The following is a 17,871-nucleotide window of genomic DNA, read 5'->3' as shown; positions in this document are numbered from 1 at the left end:
ACCATTTACCTGCAAACTGTACAATAAATGGTTAAACCTTTATTCTACGTTCTTTGTCTACATTGTGGGTCCAGTCCTTTTTGAGCATCCAATGAATAGATTTATTAGTTTTAGCCAGGTTTACCAACTAATATCACTGACTTTGCATCCAGATACTGACTTTATTCTGTTTGACATGTTTGAAGTTCTTGGCTTCGACATTGTTTCATCTTGTCCACTCCAGTCTAAATTCAACTTTTCACTGCATGAACCTAGTTTTAGTAAACCAAGAAGATACTTTCAGGTTTGTTCTGCATCTTTGCCTCAGCACTGCAGCATAACTTAAACTAATATTCCTCTTGTTGTTCACATCTCATGTGATCTTCAAGGACCTCTGGGCGTTTCTCTACGTTGACAGCCAAATTATGTTTCCCTGTTATTTAATTGGCACTTAAAGCTTGACTCTTGTAAGATTTAAATTTAAAAAATGATTTAGATCTAAACAAGGCGTCTAATACCAATCATTAAGTAGTTATTCCGTGCGTGCGTGTGTCTGTGTGTGTGCGTGTGTGCGTGTGTCAAAGACAGAGAGAGGGGGGTGGGAAGCGACACAGAGAGTGAGAGAGAGAAAGGGAGAGAAACGGAGTGAGAGACAGAGAGGGAGGGACAGAGAGAGAGAGAGAGAGAGAGAGAGAGAGAGAGAGAGGTGGAAGCGCGGCATTTTTAGCTCGGGCTAGCTCGGGTTGGGTGTCTGGAGCTGAATTTAGACTGGATCTCCGCCGCTGTCTGCGTGTTTTCACTTTGATATAGCCCACACCGGAGAGCTTGTCAGAGACGAGCAGAGGGCGGGGAGAGGAGCTGAAGGTGTGTGTGGAAGGTGTGGAGGAGATGTTTCCTTCTGCAGGATGAACCGGAGGAAAGTCATGCCCGGGGTTGTCCCCTGCTGTCTGTTCATGCTCCTGTCTGTGTCTGTCGAGGTAAGCAGAATGCTGCCACATACCAGCCTATATAAAGCTGATGTTTACGATGTGTCATTTACCCTGGACGTTTGGCTGTCACGGAGGATCTGCGCCTATGTGCTTCAGTTCCATAGGCTGCAGTGAACTGGAGAAGTGACTCTGTGATTTCACAGCCTTTCTCCTGACAAGAACAAGATAGAAAACAGAGGGAAAAGTGACAACACTCTCAGACACTTTGTGTAAATATTTGTTAAAAGCACTGTTGATTTTCAGAGACATAAAGCCACCTGAATCCATTACAATAATTTATTTTAAAACACACACACACACATATATATATACCATATGCAAGCCTGTGCATGTACAACCATGTCATAGCTCTACATGTTCAACTGAGCGGCTGTATATCCTGACACTAGGCTGTGCTTGTATATGATCAATTCCACTGTCTTCATTTGAACAAACTGTTTCCTTCCAGGATCCGTTATATAGAAAGTGCATATCTACTAACATTCAAGTAAACTTACACACAATTCGCACATCTTACAGCAATTTGATCTTTCAACATGAGTGGACAGTTATTACAGTGCTTTCAAGTGAAAGATGTGGAAACTTTAGTCCAAAGCTATTACAGCTAAAGGCTAAAAAGGAAGAGGGAACATCAGGAATGCTTGGAACTTTTTTTTCATCTAGTCCTTGCCTTACCTTTCTCCCCTTGAAAAAAAAAAAATCACCTTAGAGTTTGCCAAACAACAGCTTAGCAAAATCACACTGATTGAAATATTCCGGAATCAGATATTTGACTGACATTTATGCTGGTTCATTTATACAGATATATATAGATCTACAAAGGTACCCCCGGCAGGCTAACGGTGTGCATTTTTCTGACTGAACGATCAGAGACACTCATGAGGGTGGCATGAGGTGGACCACCAGAATTGGCAGGTACACCACTGGCTCCCCATTCTCTTCACAGATAATAGCAGGTTCACACTGAGCACATTTGACAGACTTGAAAGAGTCTGGAGACCCTAGGTGATCCTTATACTGCCTGTAACATCCTCCTGCATGACCGGTTTGGTGGTGGGTCAGTGATAGTCTCGGGAGGCATATCCTTGGAGGACTGCAAAGACCTCCATGTCATAGCTAACGTTACCCTGACTGCTGTTAGGTACCAGGATGAGCGATTGTCAGACCTTATACGGTGGTGCAACGGGCCATGTGTTCCTACTGGTGAGGACATGTTGGCAGAGTGCAAAGGCAGTTCTTTGACTGGCCCTAACGATGCTGCTGACTGTCCAGGATCTCATTGATGCCTTGATCCAGGTCTGGGAGGAGATCCCCCAGGACACCATCCGCCAAATCATCATGAGCATGCCCAGACATTGTCGGGAGTGCATAGAGGCCCTCCTGAGTCACATTATGAATTGCCGTAATGAAATTCACTCAGGTTGGATCAAGCTGTGATTTCAGCCTATACTTTGACGTACTTCATTGTATATTTTATTTAATCGATTCACCCTCAGGTGAGGGTATGAGTGTATGTGTGTGAATTGATGTGTGTAAGATTTTTCTAAAGGGTTCAATGTCATCTTTAGGGTAAGGTAAGATAAGGTTTACTTTATTGTCCCATAGAGAAACTTTTCTTGGGCTCCAAACCAATGCATCATACAACACGTATCACAATAGACATACACACAAATACAGCGGTCCAAACGTTTCACGATACACATAAACACTATAGTACATACATTGTACACGTAGCAGCCTACACATACTATACATCCTGCATACAGACATGTTGAGTCAGTAGTCAAAGTAAAAACATAAATAGATAAATCTTTATCTTATGATCTTCATTACTGTTTAAATGAGGTGTACAAGCTTAGAATTTTGACTGTGCTGACAAATTACCATACCATTCTGGAAAACCCTATCCCTCTAAGATAGTTTGATAGAACAGGAACTTAAGATTGCTATGCCGTAGAGTCTGAACCTTGTCAAGAAATGCATTTAGAGAAAAGGCTTTCAACATGAACATGCCTCAAATTCAACAAATTCAAAGTAAAGCTCAGAGTCAGTAATGGTTCATTTACTGTATCTATGGTTCTGCAGAACAAAGAAAAAAGAACCAATGTCCAGGTCTGTTTGCTTTATATCAGCAGGTCAAAGTCTGCTTTCATTTCAATTTACATCATCACTGTCGATAAGTGTGAAGTGAATCACCGGAGTTTAACAGCTCTCTTGGGTGGAGCTTGGTAAAATGACTGGCTTGCACAAGAAACTACAATGACATGGTGAAACTAAATTAATACCCATCCACCCTACCCCCCAAAAAACGTAAGAAAAAAAAAATACGATCTTCATCGAGCAGAAACCTCAAAAGTGTTTTCTAGGCAGATTCAACTGGTGGGAGACCCCATTTGTAAACTGAAAACACACTGGAGGATAATATACATCGTCTGGCCTGGCATTGGTTCATGGATGGATTTCTACCAATATATAAATAAAAGAGTGTTTATAAGTGTGCGCATTGAGTGGCAAATCAGTTTTGTGAAAGAAACCATCATTCAAACTTCTGTACACTAACTCAAACTGCCTTAGGAATATAGTTCAGGAGCAGCTGACATTAACAGATATTTAACAGACAAATTTAACAGAAAGTAAGCTTACATTATATGGGTTCTGTGTTCCTAAGTACCTAAGATGAAGTTGGGTTAATGGCACGAACGTAGCGTAAAAGCATTTCAGTGCTAGTGCCGTGTGTCTACAGTTCAGGAGTTATCAGGAAATGTATACATTGCCTGCCTTAAACTATATTGATTTTATGATGTATTTATTTCATAGGTCTCTGATGGGGGATTCTTGAATGTTATCCAGCGTGCAGGTATGGGTTATAGCAAAATGTGTGTGTGTGTGAGTGTGTTTCTGTGTGTGCGTGCGTCAGGCTTACGTGTCTGTGCGTGCATGTTTTGAGGGAATGACAACAGCTAATTGAAATGCATGATTCGTGATTAACGTTATTTGCTGCCAAGAAGTTATTTCTTCTTGTCTGAAGAAGTTATTTCTTGGCAGCAATGCTGTGAATCTTTTTATAGGTATGCATTTAGACAAACCTATGAATATACTGTATAAGTAACTGGTTGAGAGGTATTTTGGATGCTAACAGTGTTCTAATTATCCCACCGGTCAAGCCATAAATACTATATAATAATCCTATAACTTAATCAGACCGTTTAATCTAGTTTGCAGCCTGTCGTCTCACATTTACACTTTCTCCTCTCTCCCCCTTCAGTCACATCATGTAATCCGGTGTGGTTTACTTTTCTTTCCCCACCACCAGCAGGACCCTGTGAATCTTTGCAAACCATTAGCACAGCATTGTAGACCCTGTAGATTACCACGTTTTCCTCCCTAATGTGTTATGGCAATGAGGTTTCACCAATTAAGTTTATCTTTAGTGACTAGCTCTCTTGACTGAAAGTGGATGAGTTGAGTATTTTCCTGCTTGGCAACTGTGTTGGCAAGAATCCACACATTATTATGTTGAGCAACTGATGGTTTTGAATCTTTTTACATCAAGAGTTGTCCTTTGTGTGTGACACAGCCACATTCCCAGGAAGCAGTTTTATAGATCAGTTTTACAGTTTGCAGTACTCCTGGTTGCTATTAGGTGTCTTCCTGCATTTCAGCGTCATAACTGTCTTGTTAAACCACCATCTGCCCACCAGATGACGTAGTGAAAAAAGCACTAAGTCTTTCACTTATGTAAAAGTCCATCCATCCATCACTTAAGCTTAAGAAAACTGATAACTGGCATCTTATTATTGTATAGTTTTACTCATAATCAAAACTGAAGGGCACACCCCACAGTAAGAAAATAATAATAATAATAATAAATATATCCTAAGCCAAACTTAAACACAATGTATTATATCTACTCTATTCTAATTGTGTGATCATTCTGTTTTATTTCCCTTTGGTTATCAGGTATCTATTTGTCTTCTCTATGTTTTGAATAATTCTGTCTGTGTAACTTAAAGCTTATTCTTTAGTTTATCGTATGTACTCTCATTTAGTAAATAAAGACTCAGTGATGGTCTGTTTCTGCAGCACCACTCTCCTGTTCACAAGGCTTCGAAGAACTGGGATACTACAATGGTTCAGTTTCCCACACGGACACAGGCTATCCCTGCCTCAAGTGGACAGGTTTCCCAGACTACATGCACCAGTACCCGAACCGAGGCCTTGGAGACCACAACTTGTGCCGAAACCCAGATCAAGAGGCCAACGCCTGGTGTTTCTTCAGACAGAGCTCTGGTGCCATCGGCTGGGCTTACTGTGACTGCCATCAGGGTGAGCTGAGGAAGGGCTCCAGGTATCTGTGGATGGATTAATGCTGTTTTCTATTACCAGATGATAACCTATTGGAGCAAAATGGTTAGGGATCAAGGTCAACAAAAATATGCTCTGAAAAACACCTTTTCCATGATATATAGAGTGACAATTTAGAGCTTATGTTGATCAGAAAATGATTCCCCATATGATGATGACGATTGGGTGGCTGTGGCTCCGGAGGAAGAGTGGGTTGTCCACTTAAAAAAAGGAGACATGCATTAAAAAATAACCCTTTTTCAGTATCTCTCCATCCTAAATTGAACTAAAGACATGATTATCGTGACACAACTGATGTCTCATCTCAGAATGAGGCTTCCTAAATGTGTCAACCACAGACAAGGATCCATCTAAGACACAGCAACAGAGCCTGCCCTAACTATGCCTGGCTGAGTAATTTGGACAAATGTATCTTTCACTCCTATTTGAAACACTATGTGTGGAAGTGGCAGCACTTAGTGAGAGCTGTAGATACAGGGCTACGGCACCTGTAGAGGGAAGGTTATAGTGTTGGGTCAGGGTGGTTGAGTGAAGCTGATGCTTACCTCAATCCATTCTAGCGTTCAGGGAAGACATGGCAGGAACGACTTTTTACCCTGAAGGGTAGAAGAGGGCTGGTTGTCTGTAGGTAATGAAATTGATATTCAGTATTTTGGGTTTTCTTTTTCTATCTTGTCCGTACTGATAAGTGATCTGGTAGCACGAAATAGGCTGTGGGTTATTACCTTTTGGGCAGAATAGTTGTATTTATTTGAATTTAAGTTGTATCATTGTTTGTTTTGTTCTTTTTACTTTTACTTTTACTTTTAATGATGTCAGTTTACTGCCCTGTTAATGATGGCTGGGAGGTGAGGAGGTTAAAGCAGGCAATTTATAGTTATATTTGAACATATTTACAAGTTGTAATGCTGAACTTAATGCACACACTGTACCAGGATACACACGCACACACAGAACCAGATCTGTGAGGCATTCACACTTCTATAGTCACCTCTTGTTGTGACAACTTCGAGAACTCTAGCCCAGTGGTTCTCAAATACGGGGTACTAGTACCCCTGGGGGTACGTGAAGGTGCTCCAGGGGGTACGTGAGTTTTTTCAGATATTTTTTAAATAAGCATCCATTGAAAAACCCTTTTAAAATTGTTATTTAATAAATATTCAATAAAATATAAGTGCTTAATAAATCAGACACTGATGGCACGGCGCTGTGTATAACATCTTTTTTCAACCAAAAATACTTTGCGCTGGTTAGGGGGTACTCGGCTGAAAAAGTATTTTACAGGGGGGTACATCACTGAAAAAAGGTTGAGAACCACTGCTCTAGCCTACAGTTTCCTCTTAGCATGGCTACATGGTGTTGTGGCTCTCTCAGGGCTGCCATATACAACGTTCCTTTCTTCCAGTATCAATGACCATCATTAAAAAAGAACCAAAACAAAATTAACAATTAACTTTGATTTTATCTCTGTATTGGAACAGGTTTACATGCAGAGATTCTTCCTGTGTAATCTGCAGGTGCAGCCAGATTGGTGGGTGGATCATCAAGCAACAATGGGCGCCTGGAGGTCTATATGAAAGGCCAGTGGGGGGCAGTATGTGACACACATTGGACCAACCTTGACGCCAGTGTCATATGCAGACAGCTGGGACTGGGGTGAGGTTCTCATTGAGCCAGAGAGGCTTCTGTCTCTCTTTGGCGGATTGGGTTGTTTTGCAGGATTTTGTTGAAAATATTGTTGTAAACATATTACCAGTAGATACAGCATAAGCTCCCTGCTCCCTCTCACATCATGGTGTCGGAGGCTACAGAACTTGACCTGCTTCTGCTCTCTCCAACTGGTGGGGATGGGGTAGAGATCACTGAGAAAACAACAATTTGAGGAAAATAGAAGAAAGTCTCAGTTGCAGTGAAAAGAAAAACTAAGTAAATCCTTTGAAATTACCAGCATTTATGTATATGCTTGTCTAAAAACATGGACACACAAATGAATGTATTGTTTTTATCCACATTGAGTGCATCACTCAAATATTCAAAATGTAGGTTGGAAAAAAAGTATGCGAACCCCAATTGTAATGACTTCAGCGAACGCTAATAGGAGTCAGTGGTTAACAAACCTAAAGTCCCATTAATGAAACAAGGTTGGAGGTGTGGTTTAAAGAAACTTTGACCTATACAAACATTTTGAGCCTGCTATTCACAAGAAGTATCTGGTGATTTCGGAAGACCAACAATAAATAGGTGATTTGCATAGGGTAGAAAAGGTTTACAAAGTCAAATTCATATCCATCAGTCCATGGAAGGAGGCTTCATGATATCAAGCTGCTTTGCTGCCTCTGGGCCTGAACAGTTAACCATTATCGAGGAGAAAATGAATTCGCAAGTTTATAAATGCATCCTCGAGGATAAAAAGTGACTGTGCGACCAACTGAAGCTCAGTAGAAATTAGGTGATTCAGCAGGACAATGACCCTAAATACTCACGTAAAGCCACTACAGAATGGATTGGAAATTTAAATCTGCCCTTTTTAGTGGCCCAGTCAGAGCCCAGACCTTTACCCAATAAAGATAATATGGAATGACCTCAGGAGAGCTGCTGTTTGTTTGTTACTAGCTTAAGCAAAATTTGTCTGTCTATTATTATGACTTAAATGAACTCCATTTGACATTTTATGAGCAATTAAAGCAGACATATTTACCCCTGTATCTGCTGCTTTTCATTTGCACACATCTACCATCTAAGTGTCTTATACTATATACTGTGTGATATAGCCACAGATTATAAAATGAATAGATGAATTAAAATACAGCTACTACAGCATGATATGAGCTTTTCAGGTACATCAAGGTTGTCTGGCCTGTGTGACAAAAGCAACGCAAACCAAAACCATCCCGATAATGGGATCATCAGGCGGGCACCAATGTGGTTTGAGTGTGTTTGACTGGTAGGATTTGTATTTTAAGAGATTTTTCCTTTATAATATTGACTTCAATTTTTTAGATGTTATTCATGAAATTTGCATACCAATTGCAACCCCAATGAGGCTGTAACTTATAGATCATAGAAGTCACCAGTTATTCCTATCTGTGAAATACCAGTGCATTTTTTAATTTTTCATTGGCCTTGTATGATGTTTGCTTTGGTAGAAGCCTGTAAGTGTTTTTAAAAGAAGTGTGCGTCTCTGTGTGTTTGCTGTCCATGCAGGGAGATTGGTACAGCCCTGCATGACTCCTACTTTGGTCCAGGATCAGTCTTCCATTATGAGCGTCTTGGTTGCCGTGGTAATGAGAATTCCCTACTGGAGTGCCGGAGCAGGAAGTTTGTCACAAGCGACTGCACACATGGTTCTGGGGCAGGGGTGGTGTGTGCTAAACCTGAGGGTGAGACTATGTGCTGTCCCACACTCATTAGACTTAGCACATGAACATTCCAGCGGTACATCTTCACAGTTCACTACTGAGAACTTACTTTTGTCAATATCGTACATCATGCACACACAACTAAACAGATGTGAGGACAGACAACCAGGATTATTCTATTAATAGATTCCAACCAGATCAGTATTTGCTGTGACCACCTTTTGCCTTTTTACAACACCAGTTATCCTTGATGCACCTGTTTGCATGTAGGTTGTTCCCTGATGGACTGTGTGATTGACAAAAAGCTAGATATCTCAAGTGCTTAAAACCATTCCACAGTGCTGTAGACTAAAATACAAACACATGCCAGGGACTCAGGCACTGAAATCCTTCCAGAAACAACACCATATATAAACATGTGCATCATATAGCTCAGTTACTATTATAACTTTTGTTTCTCAGGAACTGGCTTCCCTTTGCGGCTGGTTGGAGACCTGGAGGACTTTGAGGGCCGTGTCGAGGTGTACCATTATGGCATTTGGGGAACTATTTGCGATCACCTATGGGATGACACTGATGCTGAGGTGGTGTGCAGACAGTTGAACCTGGGGTAAGAAATAACTGCTGTTCAACTGCAACAGAAAAAATATTACATCAAACTCCTGTGGCATGCCCCCTACTGGCATTTCCTTTAATCTAAAATCATTTCCAGCATTCTAAATAAGAGCCTGACATATTACAGACATATTGGTATATCCATTTGGCGATAGGAAAATGTATATTATACATAATGAAAAACACACGAAAAAAAATTCTGTTCAAAAAAGGGCATTTCAACACAAGGCTTTGTATTAAATATGACCATACAAATCAGATGGGGAATTAGAATCACAGCAAGAGTGAATTTCAAAGAGTAGTCTATTTGTCTGATATCCAGCTCCTGAAGGAAGCACTGGTTTATTGTTTATACCTTCCAGGGGTTCTTGTAGGCCCACCAAGTTACGACAGTAATATCCTCCATATAGACTGTCGAGCTCCATTATAAGCAAAGCATTATTCCAATCAAAATTTCACTCAGATAAAACCGAATAACTTGAACAATAGAAAATTATTAAATCCTAAATCCTGTTTCCTTTTCAAACAGCTAAATCTAAGGGGCTGAAATGTTTGGCGTGGTTTTTAAACTACAAAACCAAGCAGTAACACTGCTGCTGTTTTGAAGTCACTCATTATGTTATTCAAACCACTATATTTTATACCCATCATGCTATTGTCCAAATGTTCTTTGATAGATTTTTTCCATATACACACTATACATACTTAAGGTCCACCATGATATTATAATGTTGTTAACTATAATGTGTGTTATATATGTTGACACAAATATTTTCATGTTTTGATAAAGAAAACTAAGATTATTCTCTTGGGTGGTGTTTTCTGGTCCTGACATATAGGGGTGTGGCCAAAGCACGGACATGGCCCCACTTTGACCAGAGGTTTGAGCCCATCTTGCTTAATGAGGTCCAGTGTACAGGTAATGAACTTGCTCTGGAGGAGTGTCCTTATAACTGGGAGCAACAAAACTGTGACCACATGGAAGTTGCAGGGGTTACCTGCAACCCATACACAGGTCAGAGCCAGCAAAGTACACCCAAAAAATACACTAACTCAAACATTCATAACACTCTAGTCATTACTGTTGGAATTAACTGACCTATACTTAAACCACCATGATGAAGAGCACGAGAAGAAAAGCTTAAAAATAGAAACAGTTCTACTTAAGTTATATTTGCAGAAATCCTTTAAGAACCGGAATCACTGTGATATCTAGGCATGCTAACTCAAAGGCAGTTTGACTTGCTGTGCAGTCATTACATTAGTATCTATCTAGCATTGTGCAACCACTGGCATGTGTGTAGATCTAGTTGTGTTTATCTGGAGACCTCAATTACTCTTTTAATTTTCTGTCTTGAATTGTATTCATACCTGACGAGTCAACCAGTCTGTGTTGAGCCATGCATGCACTTTTTGCTGTTTGTTAATTACCAAACATACACATGTTCTGTCCTGGAGTCCTCACTCCTTCAGCAAATTTGGGTGTTAACCTGTGTGGTTGCAGAGGGTGCAGTCCGACTGGTGGGAGGAGACAAACACTGGAAGGGTCGTGTGGAGATTTACCACCAGGGAGAATGGGGCTCTGTATGTGATGACTACTGGAGCGAGCTCAACGCCCAGGTAGTGTGTAGACAGCTGGGCTTCAGGTCAGTGCATCAATATGTCTGAGTCACAACATGTTTTTTCCTTAATTTCATGGTCATAGGATAGACATTTATTGAAACTGCATCTGCAAAATACATGTACTATTTCTATTTTTATCAGTAATTTCTGCAACCTACATAAAAACTGTTTTGTTACCTTTTTCTTTACAACCTTAAAGCAACTTTCCATATAAAGATACTGAACTGTGGGCATATCTGTAGGGGCCTAGGGGAAGTGGCCCCTGATGAGGTGTATGAAGAAGGTCGCGGGCGGATCCTGCTGGACGACGTGCGGTGTCAGGGATCAGAGGCCACTTTACTGGCATGTACCCACTCTGAGTGGGGCCAGCATGACTGCTCCCACAGTGAAGATGTAGGAGTCAGCTGTGAAAGAGGGGGTGGTGCCAATGAGATACCTGGCCCATTGCCTTCTGGTGGTAAGTGCACACATAGCTACTCCGCATATGATATTTGTGTATTCCCTGATGATGGCCAAATGCACATTAAGACAAGACCTGCAAGAATCTGAAAATCGAATGGCGCTATTATTGTGTTTTTCCTGTAATGTTTGATTTCAGGTCCACTGGTGCGTTTGGTTGATGGAGAGAGCAGGAAGGAGGGTCGAGTGGAGGTCTTTATTAATAACCAGTGGGGAAGCGTGTGTGATGATGGCTGGAATGATGTCAGTGCAGCTGTTGTTTGCAGACAGCTGGGATACTCGTTAGTATGAACACTTGCTCTGTGATATTTTCCCTAGGGAAAGTTATGTTTATACTATTTTAGTCTCCTCAATAACACGCCAGCCAGAGTACAAAAAAATAAAAATGTCCAGATACCACCCGGCTCATGTGAGACATTACTGCTCATGTCTGGACCATCTGAAGACAGGATTACACACAATAAGACTAATCTAACTGGAATGTAATTGAAGCATGGATTAAAGTTTTCATATCGTTTGCTAATTAAAACTATATTTTTTGGGGGAGAAGGGAGCCAGATTTGATCACAGGTCAGACAGCAGTTAAAAGCTTGTTGTCAGAGATACCACTAAGATTTCTGCAAATGCAATCAGTCTAAGTGTCTGATTCTGAGTTAAAGTTTACAAAAATGTAACATTTGCAGGATTGTATTTTTCTTTATTTTTTATCTTGTTGGAATCAGAAGAGAAATACATATGGGACTCATCATAGAATTGGAAACTGATATGGTGCTTATTCGTCTTATACCTATTCTTGTTCTTATTATTGTTGTGGTTGTTGTAAAGTCTAGGATAAGCACTGTAATACTTTAATATATAAGTTCCACAAACCATTAACTCAGTGATGTGTCTGTTAGGACAGATGAGCATGGACTTTTCCATTATTTTAATTGGGATGAATTTGAAATGGTTTCTAACAAAAGTAGTAAAACATGCAGAATACTATTGAAACCAGGGCTACGTTGTAGCACTGGCGGGCCCGAGCAAACGCACGTTGAAGCCTGTTGCGGTCGGAGGAGCGAGCGATCGATGACTGAGGGCACGTCTCCGCGTTGCATGCGTTTTGCCCTCTGTGGCGAGGATAAACGCTTCAGTTCCTGCGTCCTTCACGCGATGTCGATCCTTGCCTGCTAATGCTCATTAAAGTCCATTTAGGACAACACACAACACACACACACAACACACACACAGGGACGGATAATGAGCTAATGTGAAGAAAAAAACATTACTTAGACGTCAAAACAATTATCAAAAATACAAATCAAACAAGAGAATTTCACATTGGTCATTTATCGAACAAAAGATACAAAATAATAATGATACTGTTTGTTTTTCTGTTGTCAGGGGCAAAGCTAAGGCCCGATCCATGGCTTACTTTGGTGAGGGTCAAGGTCCTATCCATCTGGATAATGTTCGATGCTCTGGCACTGAGGCTTCCTTAGAGCAGTGTACAGCTGTGGGTCAAGATAGCCATGACTGTCGCCACAGTGAAGATGCAGGCGTCATTTGTGACTACACCCTGGATCCCCTGGGTGATGGTGCTTTGACAATACAGACCTGTGGCCTAAGACTCAATAATCAGCATCGTCGACGCAGAATCATAGGAGGAGATAAGGCACTGAGGTTAGTTAGCAAACACTTACAACACTCGTCAGTAATTAGTAACTGTTAGAAACATGAAAAAGACCACAAATAATAGTTTGATTTATGACTGGTTTAGGGTTGGGGTACTCACAGTCGTGACAGGATCATAGTGTTGGTCAGTCCTCAGCTTCTGATGTAACCTCTTAGGGTTTTGGTCAAAGTCAGGTTTAAGTTAGGGTTGGGATGGTGATAGGCACTTGATGATGATGATGATGATGATGATGATGATGATGATGATGATGATGATGATGATGATGATGATGGTAGAGGTTAAGGTAAATATGAGTGTCAAGTACAAGTTTGTGGGGCGTGTATTTGTATTGTCCTGACAAGGAGTTGTACAGCTTTACAGGACAGCATCATCACTATAACAGAACTGTTTTGTGTGTATGTGGTTTAGGGGTGAATGGCCATGGCAGGCGTCTCTGTGGCTCAGGTCTCAGTCTAAAGGTAACCACCCCCTGTGTGGAGCATCACTCATCAATGCCTGCTGGGTGGTGACTGCTGCCCACTGCTTCAAGAGGTAGGAGACAGCTCTCCCTACTGAAACATTACACAACTGAATACAGTTCTTTTCCAACAATACATTAAAAAATGAAATCTGTTATTTTTTGAATTTAGAATTTCCAACATAACATTTATTAGAAATAATCCATAAAGTTGGTGTTTTTCCAGTATATATATAATGCACATTACACTCTCTCTTCGCCTGACCAGTAGTCACAGTCAAGAAAGGGAGGGAGCTTGTGTCGTTAGTAAAACAGTTTGTGGTTCATGCCCAAATCTAGTATTGTACATTAAATTATGGATATTCATTAAGATAACAATTAAACCTTTTTCTTTGCTCCTTCAGATTTGGAATAGATCCAACCCGCTACGTGTTACGCCTGGGTGACTACCACACTGAGGAACAGGATGACTTTGAACGTAGCTTGTCCCCTGAACGCATTGTCATCCACAGAAAGTACCACAGTCAGGACTGGGAGTATGACATTGCCTTGCTGAGGCTCAAAGGCACAGAGGGCAACTGTGTGGCATTCAACCCTCACACTAGTGCGGTGTGTCTGCCAGAGCCAGGTAACAAGTGGGAGAAGAGGCCTGCTGCCTGTGTGATCACAGGGTGGGGCATCACAGGTAACTGCATCCATTGAGTGATTTTCCATCGGTTTGTCTTACAAGAGGATTTCATAACAAAGTAATAAAAAGTTGATTTACTCATGACAAAAACAAGCCCAGGGTCAGATGAACAGATTAATGAACACTTAATTATATCCATCCAGTACAAACTGAGATGTTTATTGATTAAATTTGAAAAAATGGTCATGATCAGGAAAGATTGCTGGTCATAATTAAACTAAATGAAATGTTAAACTTTCAATATCTGAATCAAAAAATTGCCAACATATAAAAATGCAGGTTATGAGATAAGTAACTTGTGTCAGACTATTTTTAAAAGTCTGTCTGTGGTCACTGCATTAACTAACAGTGTCTTGTTTTTTAAATTTGTATTGCCATGTATTAAATAAAAGGGTGTACATATAAAAAACAGCCTTGATAGTTAACTCCTTCTGTCTGCTTCCTACTGTCAGACTCAGAGTACTCCCGGACCCTGCTGCAGGCCTGGGTAACTCTGCTTCCAGCTTGGAAGTGTAAGAAGCGGTATGGTGATCGCTTTACTGGCCGAATGCTGTGTGCTGGGAGCCTGTCAGAGCGCCATCGTGTGGACAGTTGCCAGGGTGACAGTGGGGGTCCTCTGGTTTGCCAGGGGGAGGGAGGCCGTTGGGTTCTAACAGGTGTCATCTCCTGGGGTCAAGGCTGTGGTAATCCCTCCTTCCCTGGGGTGTACACTCGTGTTAGTAGATTCCTGAGATGGATTGACAAAGTCATCAACAAACCCTTCAAGAATTAATGATGGAGAATTACACTTGGTTATCCATTGTAATCGAGTGGCTTCAGGGATTGTAGCAGATGATCTGTATTGGTAAGGATGTAGCCTGCTGATACAGATCTGAACTTCTATGCTAAGAAACATTACTTCAAAAAGCATGTAACTAACAATGTATAGTACTCACAGTGTGACTTGGTGCCTAATTAATATACAGTAAACCAGTGATCTGCCTACAGCAAGTGGTAAAAGGTTGTTATAGATATGACAATTTCAAGAAACTTCTATATGCTCCTCTTCATTGTTCAATACTCACTTAACAGTGCTGTGCTAAACAATATAGTCATACTGCTTCACTTTGCTCTCAACAGCAGTTCCTATTGTTAAGGCAAGTGGAAATGTGTATTTTCTAACCCTAAGACATATTATCATATAGATATGTGGCAATTCAATTCCAATCTGGTAACTAAGAGCCACCTGGACCCATGAATACCTTTACTGGGTATATATTACACTGATTAATAGTGCTCAGCTAAGCCTGCCATGTGGAATTGTTTAAAAACCTTGCACTATGAAGCATTGGGTTACTTGTGAATGAAATGGAGAAAAAAACAATGCCTTGAAAAGTGTCTAGAATAGTATTGGAATGAATTTGTTCAAACAGATTATATTTATTTAATATTCTTAACATTCCATGTGTATGTACCTGAATGTACACATTTCAAATCATTATTTATCTTTTCACTGTTAATCTAACATTAATTACAGTCTATAAAATAAGTTTGGTATCAACTACTAAACAGTAAAAAGGGTTGTATAGTAAAAGTGTCCTTGGGCCCTGGATCTCACAAACCCACAAAGACCTAAAGTTGACTGTTAATTTGTTTGTGGTCATTTGATTGGGGTCAGCTGTTACTGTGTATGTGGATATGTGAATATGTATATTCTCGAGCAATATGGTAAGGGCCTAAAGCTGGGTCCTGCTTCATCACCTGATCTGAGGCGATGTCTTGAGAAAGACCCTGTGTAAAACCTTTAACATTCAGCTCATATTGTGCCTACTTTCAATAATGTTGAATTAAATTGTCTTTATTTTGAAATACTGTTTGCAATGCACAGGAACAAATTTAATATACTTCAGTTATGTGTTGTGTTTTTCATTCGCAAATGCAATTTTCATTTGTCTTATCATATTAATTTATTTGGGAAAACCATCAATGTTGACATTCAAATATAATTTTCTCACAAAAAGTCACAAAGGCCAGCCCCTGGACTACCTTTTGTGATATGTGTCCTGTTTATTATTTTGGAGTAAATCTATCATAACTTATGCTAGATTCAAAAATAATCTATTCAATATTCATTACATTTTTCATTTTACTGACTGATCACGTTAGATTTCAGATTTAAATCTGAATGTCAAGTGAAAGAACAAGCAACTCGTCAAATACAGATACATGTTAAGCACTGATGCTCAACTATTTTGCCAAGGGGCAGAAGTAAAGTCTGAGCAGAAAATGAAAATACTCCCAGTTCTCCACAAAATGAGTATATTTCTGTGTCACTTTCAACCTATGGATAAGCCTTACATTTAGCAGCAGAGGTCAAGAGGTTTTGGAGAGGGCCTTATATTTGCTGTTCTAATACAAGTTAACAGAAGAATGTGTGCAGGGCCAAAAAAATCAATGGGCTTGGCAATAGATTAAAGGACTCGAAATGGAAAACAAAGAATAATCTATCCGCTAAATATTTATATGTAAAGTGATCCATTTACTATTATATTTTTTTAAGGTAAAGATCACCAATATGTCCAATTAGATCAAATGGATGAACGGCAACATTTAATAATGTGTATTTAATCACATTATATTTAATCTGATTGATTATTATTACACAAGCAACAGTTTATCAAAATAAAGTCAACTCTTCCATTCATGAAAACAACACTATTAAAGGATACAAATTTAAATGCTGTTTCGTATGATTTAAGAACACAAAATGTATGTAATGTTTCCAACGCTATAATGATAGAACCATAAACAAGAACCCAGTGTAATCATTTTTTATCTTTGCCCATGGATCAAAATAAAATGGCTCGCAGTTTTATCATGGGCATATCCTTCCCTTGAAAAATTACAAGAACCATTAGAATATAACATTATGCAGATGTACTGGCTATTGTTTAAGAAGTTTGTGCTCTGTTGATATTGTCCAAAGTCAAAGTGGCTGTCATGATAACAGCTGGTTGAAAGGAGCTTCAATGCATCTTATCTCCTTTAGCATAGGATATACTGGACCATACTTTACAAAGTAGAAAGGAGATTATGCTGTCCTATTATTCCTTGTAGCACAACATTTAACATGAAACATCAGAAGTTTCCAGGACCCGCATAAATGTAGACCTAAACAGAACACATATTTTATGCCTGGGACACAATCCCGAGCTCAAAAAAATAATTGGCTGATTTGCTAAGGCAGAAATCCACATATATATATATTTATTTATTTTTTTCTCCTTCAAAACTGTCCAGTTAAGAGTAATGCTGACAAACCAGCATATTCAATATATTCAATATCATCAAACCTTCCCCATCTACAATCCTGTTTGTCTTGGTTTTATCTAAGTATCCATTTTGTGTTTGATTGAAGGGGTGACTGTCCCCGGGCCAAATGCAGAGATGAGATGTCTTTATAAGGGTTCAGTTGTGTGTTCATGCTGCCCCTGGCTGCCACTCATTCTTTTACTCTGAGTGGCCAGCCACTTAATTTACGCATTTAATATTAGATGGGTGAGCTATTTAAATATTTACCCTACACTCTTGTCATTGATGGGTCAATTAGCTATAGAGACAGTTTGTAGAGACTTGCTCGCCATTCTAGGAACTGTAGTTTTTGGCACTTGGGCCTTTTGAGC

At 39.9% G+C, this 17,871-nt stretch overlaps 1 protein-coding gene across 1 annotated transcript; it reads left to right on the top strand.

The window, feature by feature from the left end:
• The first annotated feature begins 723 nt into the window (after window positions 1-723).
• Window positions 724-16,073, top strand: si:ch211-51a6.2 (neurotrypsin). The gene is made up of 14 exons (XM_062400361.1): window positions 724-956; window positions 3,786-3,825; window positions 5,052-5,294; window positions 6,851-6,989; window positions 8,538-8,713; window positions 9,155-9,302; window positions 10,147-10,322; window positions 10,812-10,953; window positions 11,173-11,387; window positions 11,529-11,670; window positions 12,773-13,051; window positions 13,473-13,595; window positions 13,926-14,206; window positions 14,662-16,073. Exons 1-14 carry the CDS (start codon window positions 885-887, stop codon window positions 14,979-14,981), a joined length of 2,496 nt encoding a protein of 831 aa, XP_062256345.1. The 5' UTR covers window positions 724-884; the 3' UTR covers window positions 14,982-16,073.
• The last annotated feature ends 1,798 nt before the right edge of the window (window positions 16,074-17,871 follow it).

The sequence above is a fragment of the Platichthys flesus genome, chromosome 12 (genome assembly GCF_949316205.1).
Source record: "Platichthys flesus chromosome 12, fPlaFle2.1, whole genome shotgun sequence".
NCBI lineage: Eukaryota > Metazoa > Chordata > Actinopteri > Pleuronectiformes > Pleuronectidae > Platichthys > Platichthys flesus.
This window is presented reverse-complemented; position numbering and strand designations above follow the sequence as displayed.

Coding starts and splice junctions, on each gene's coding strand:
- si:ch211-51a6.2 (XM_062400361.1), top strand. CDS start 885: ATGAACCGGAGGAAAGTCATGCCCGGGGTTGTCCCCTGCTGTCTGTTC. Junction 13,596..13,925: donor GCTGCCCACTGCTTCAAGAG/GTAGGAGACAGC, acceptor TTGCTCCTTCAG/ATTTGGAATAGATCCAACCC. Junction 14,207..14,661: donor CACAGGGTGGGGCATCACAG/GTAACTGCATCC, acceptor TCCTACTGTCAG/ACTCAGAGTACTCCCGGACC.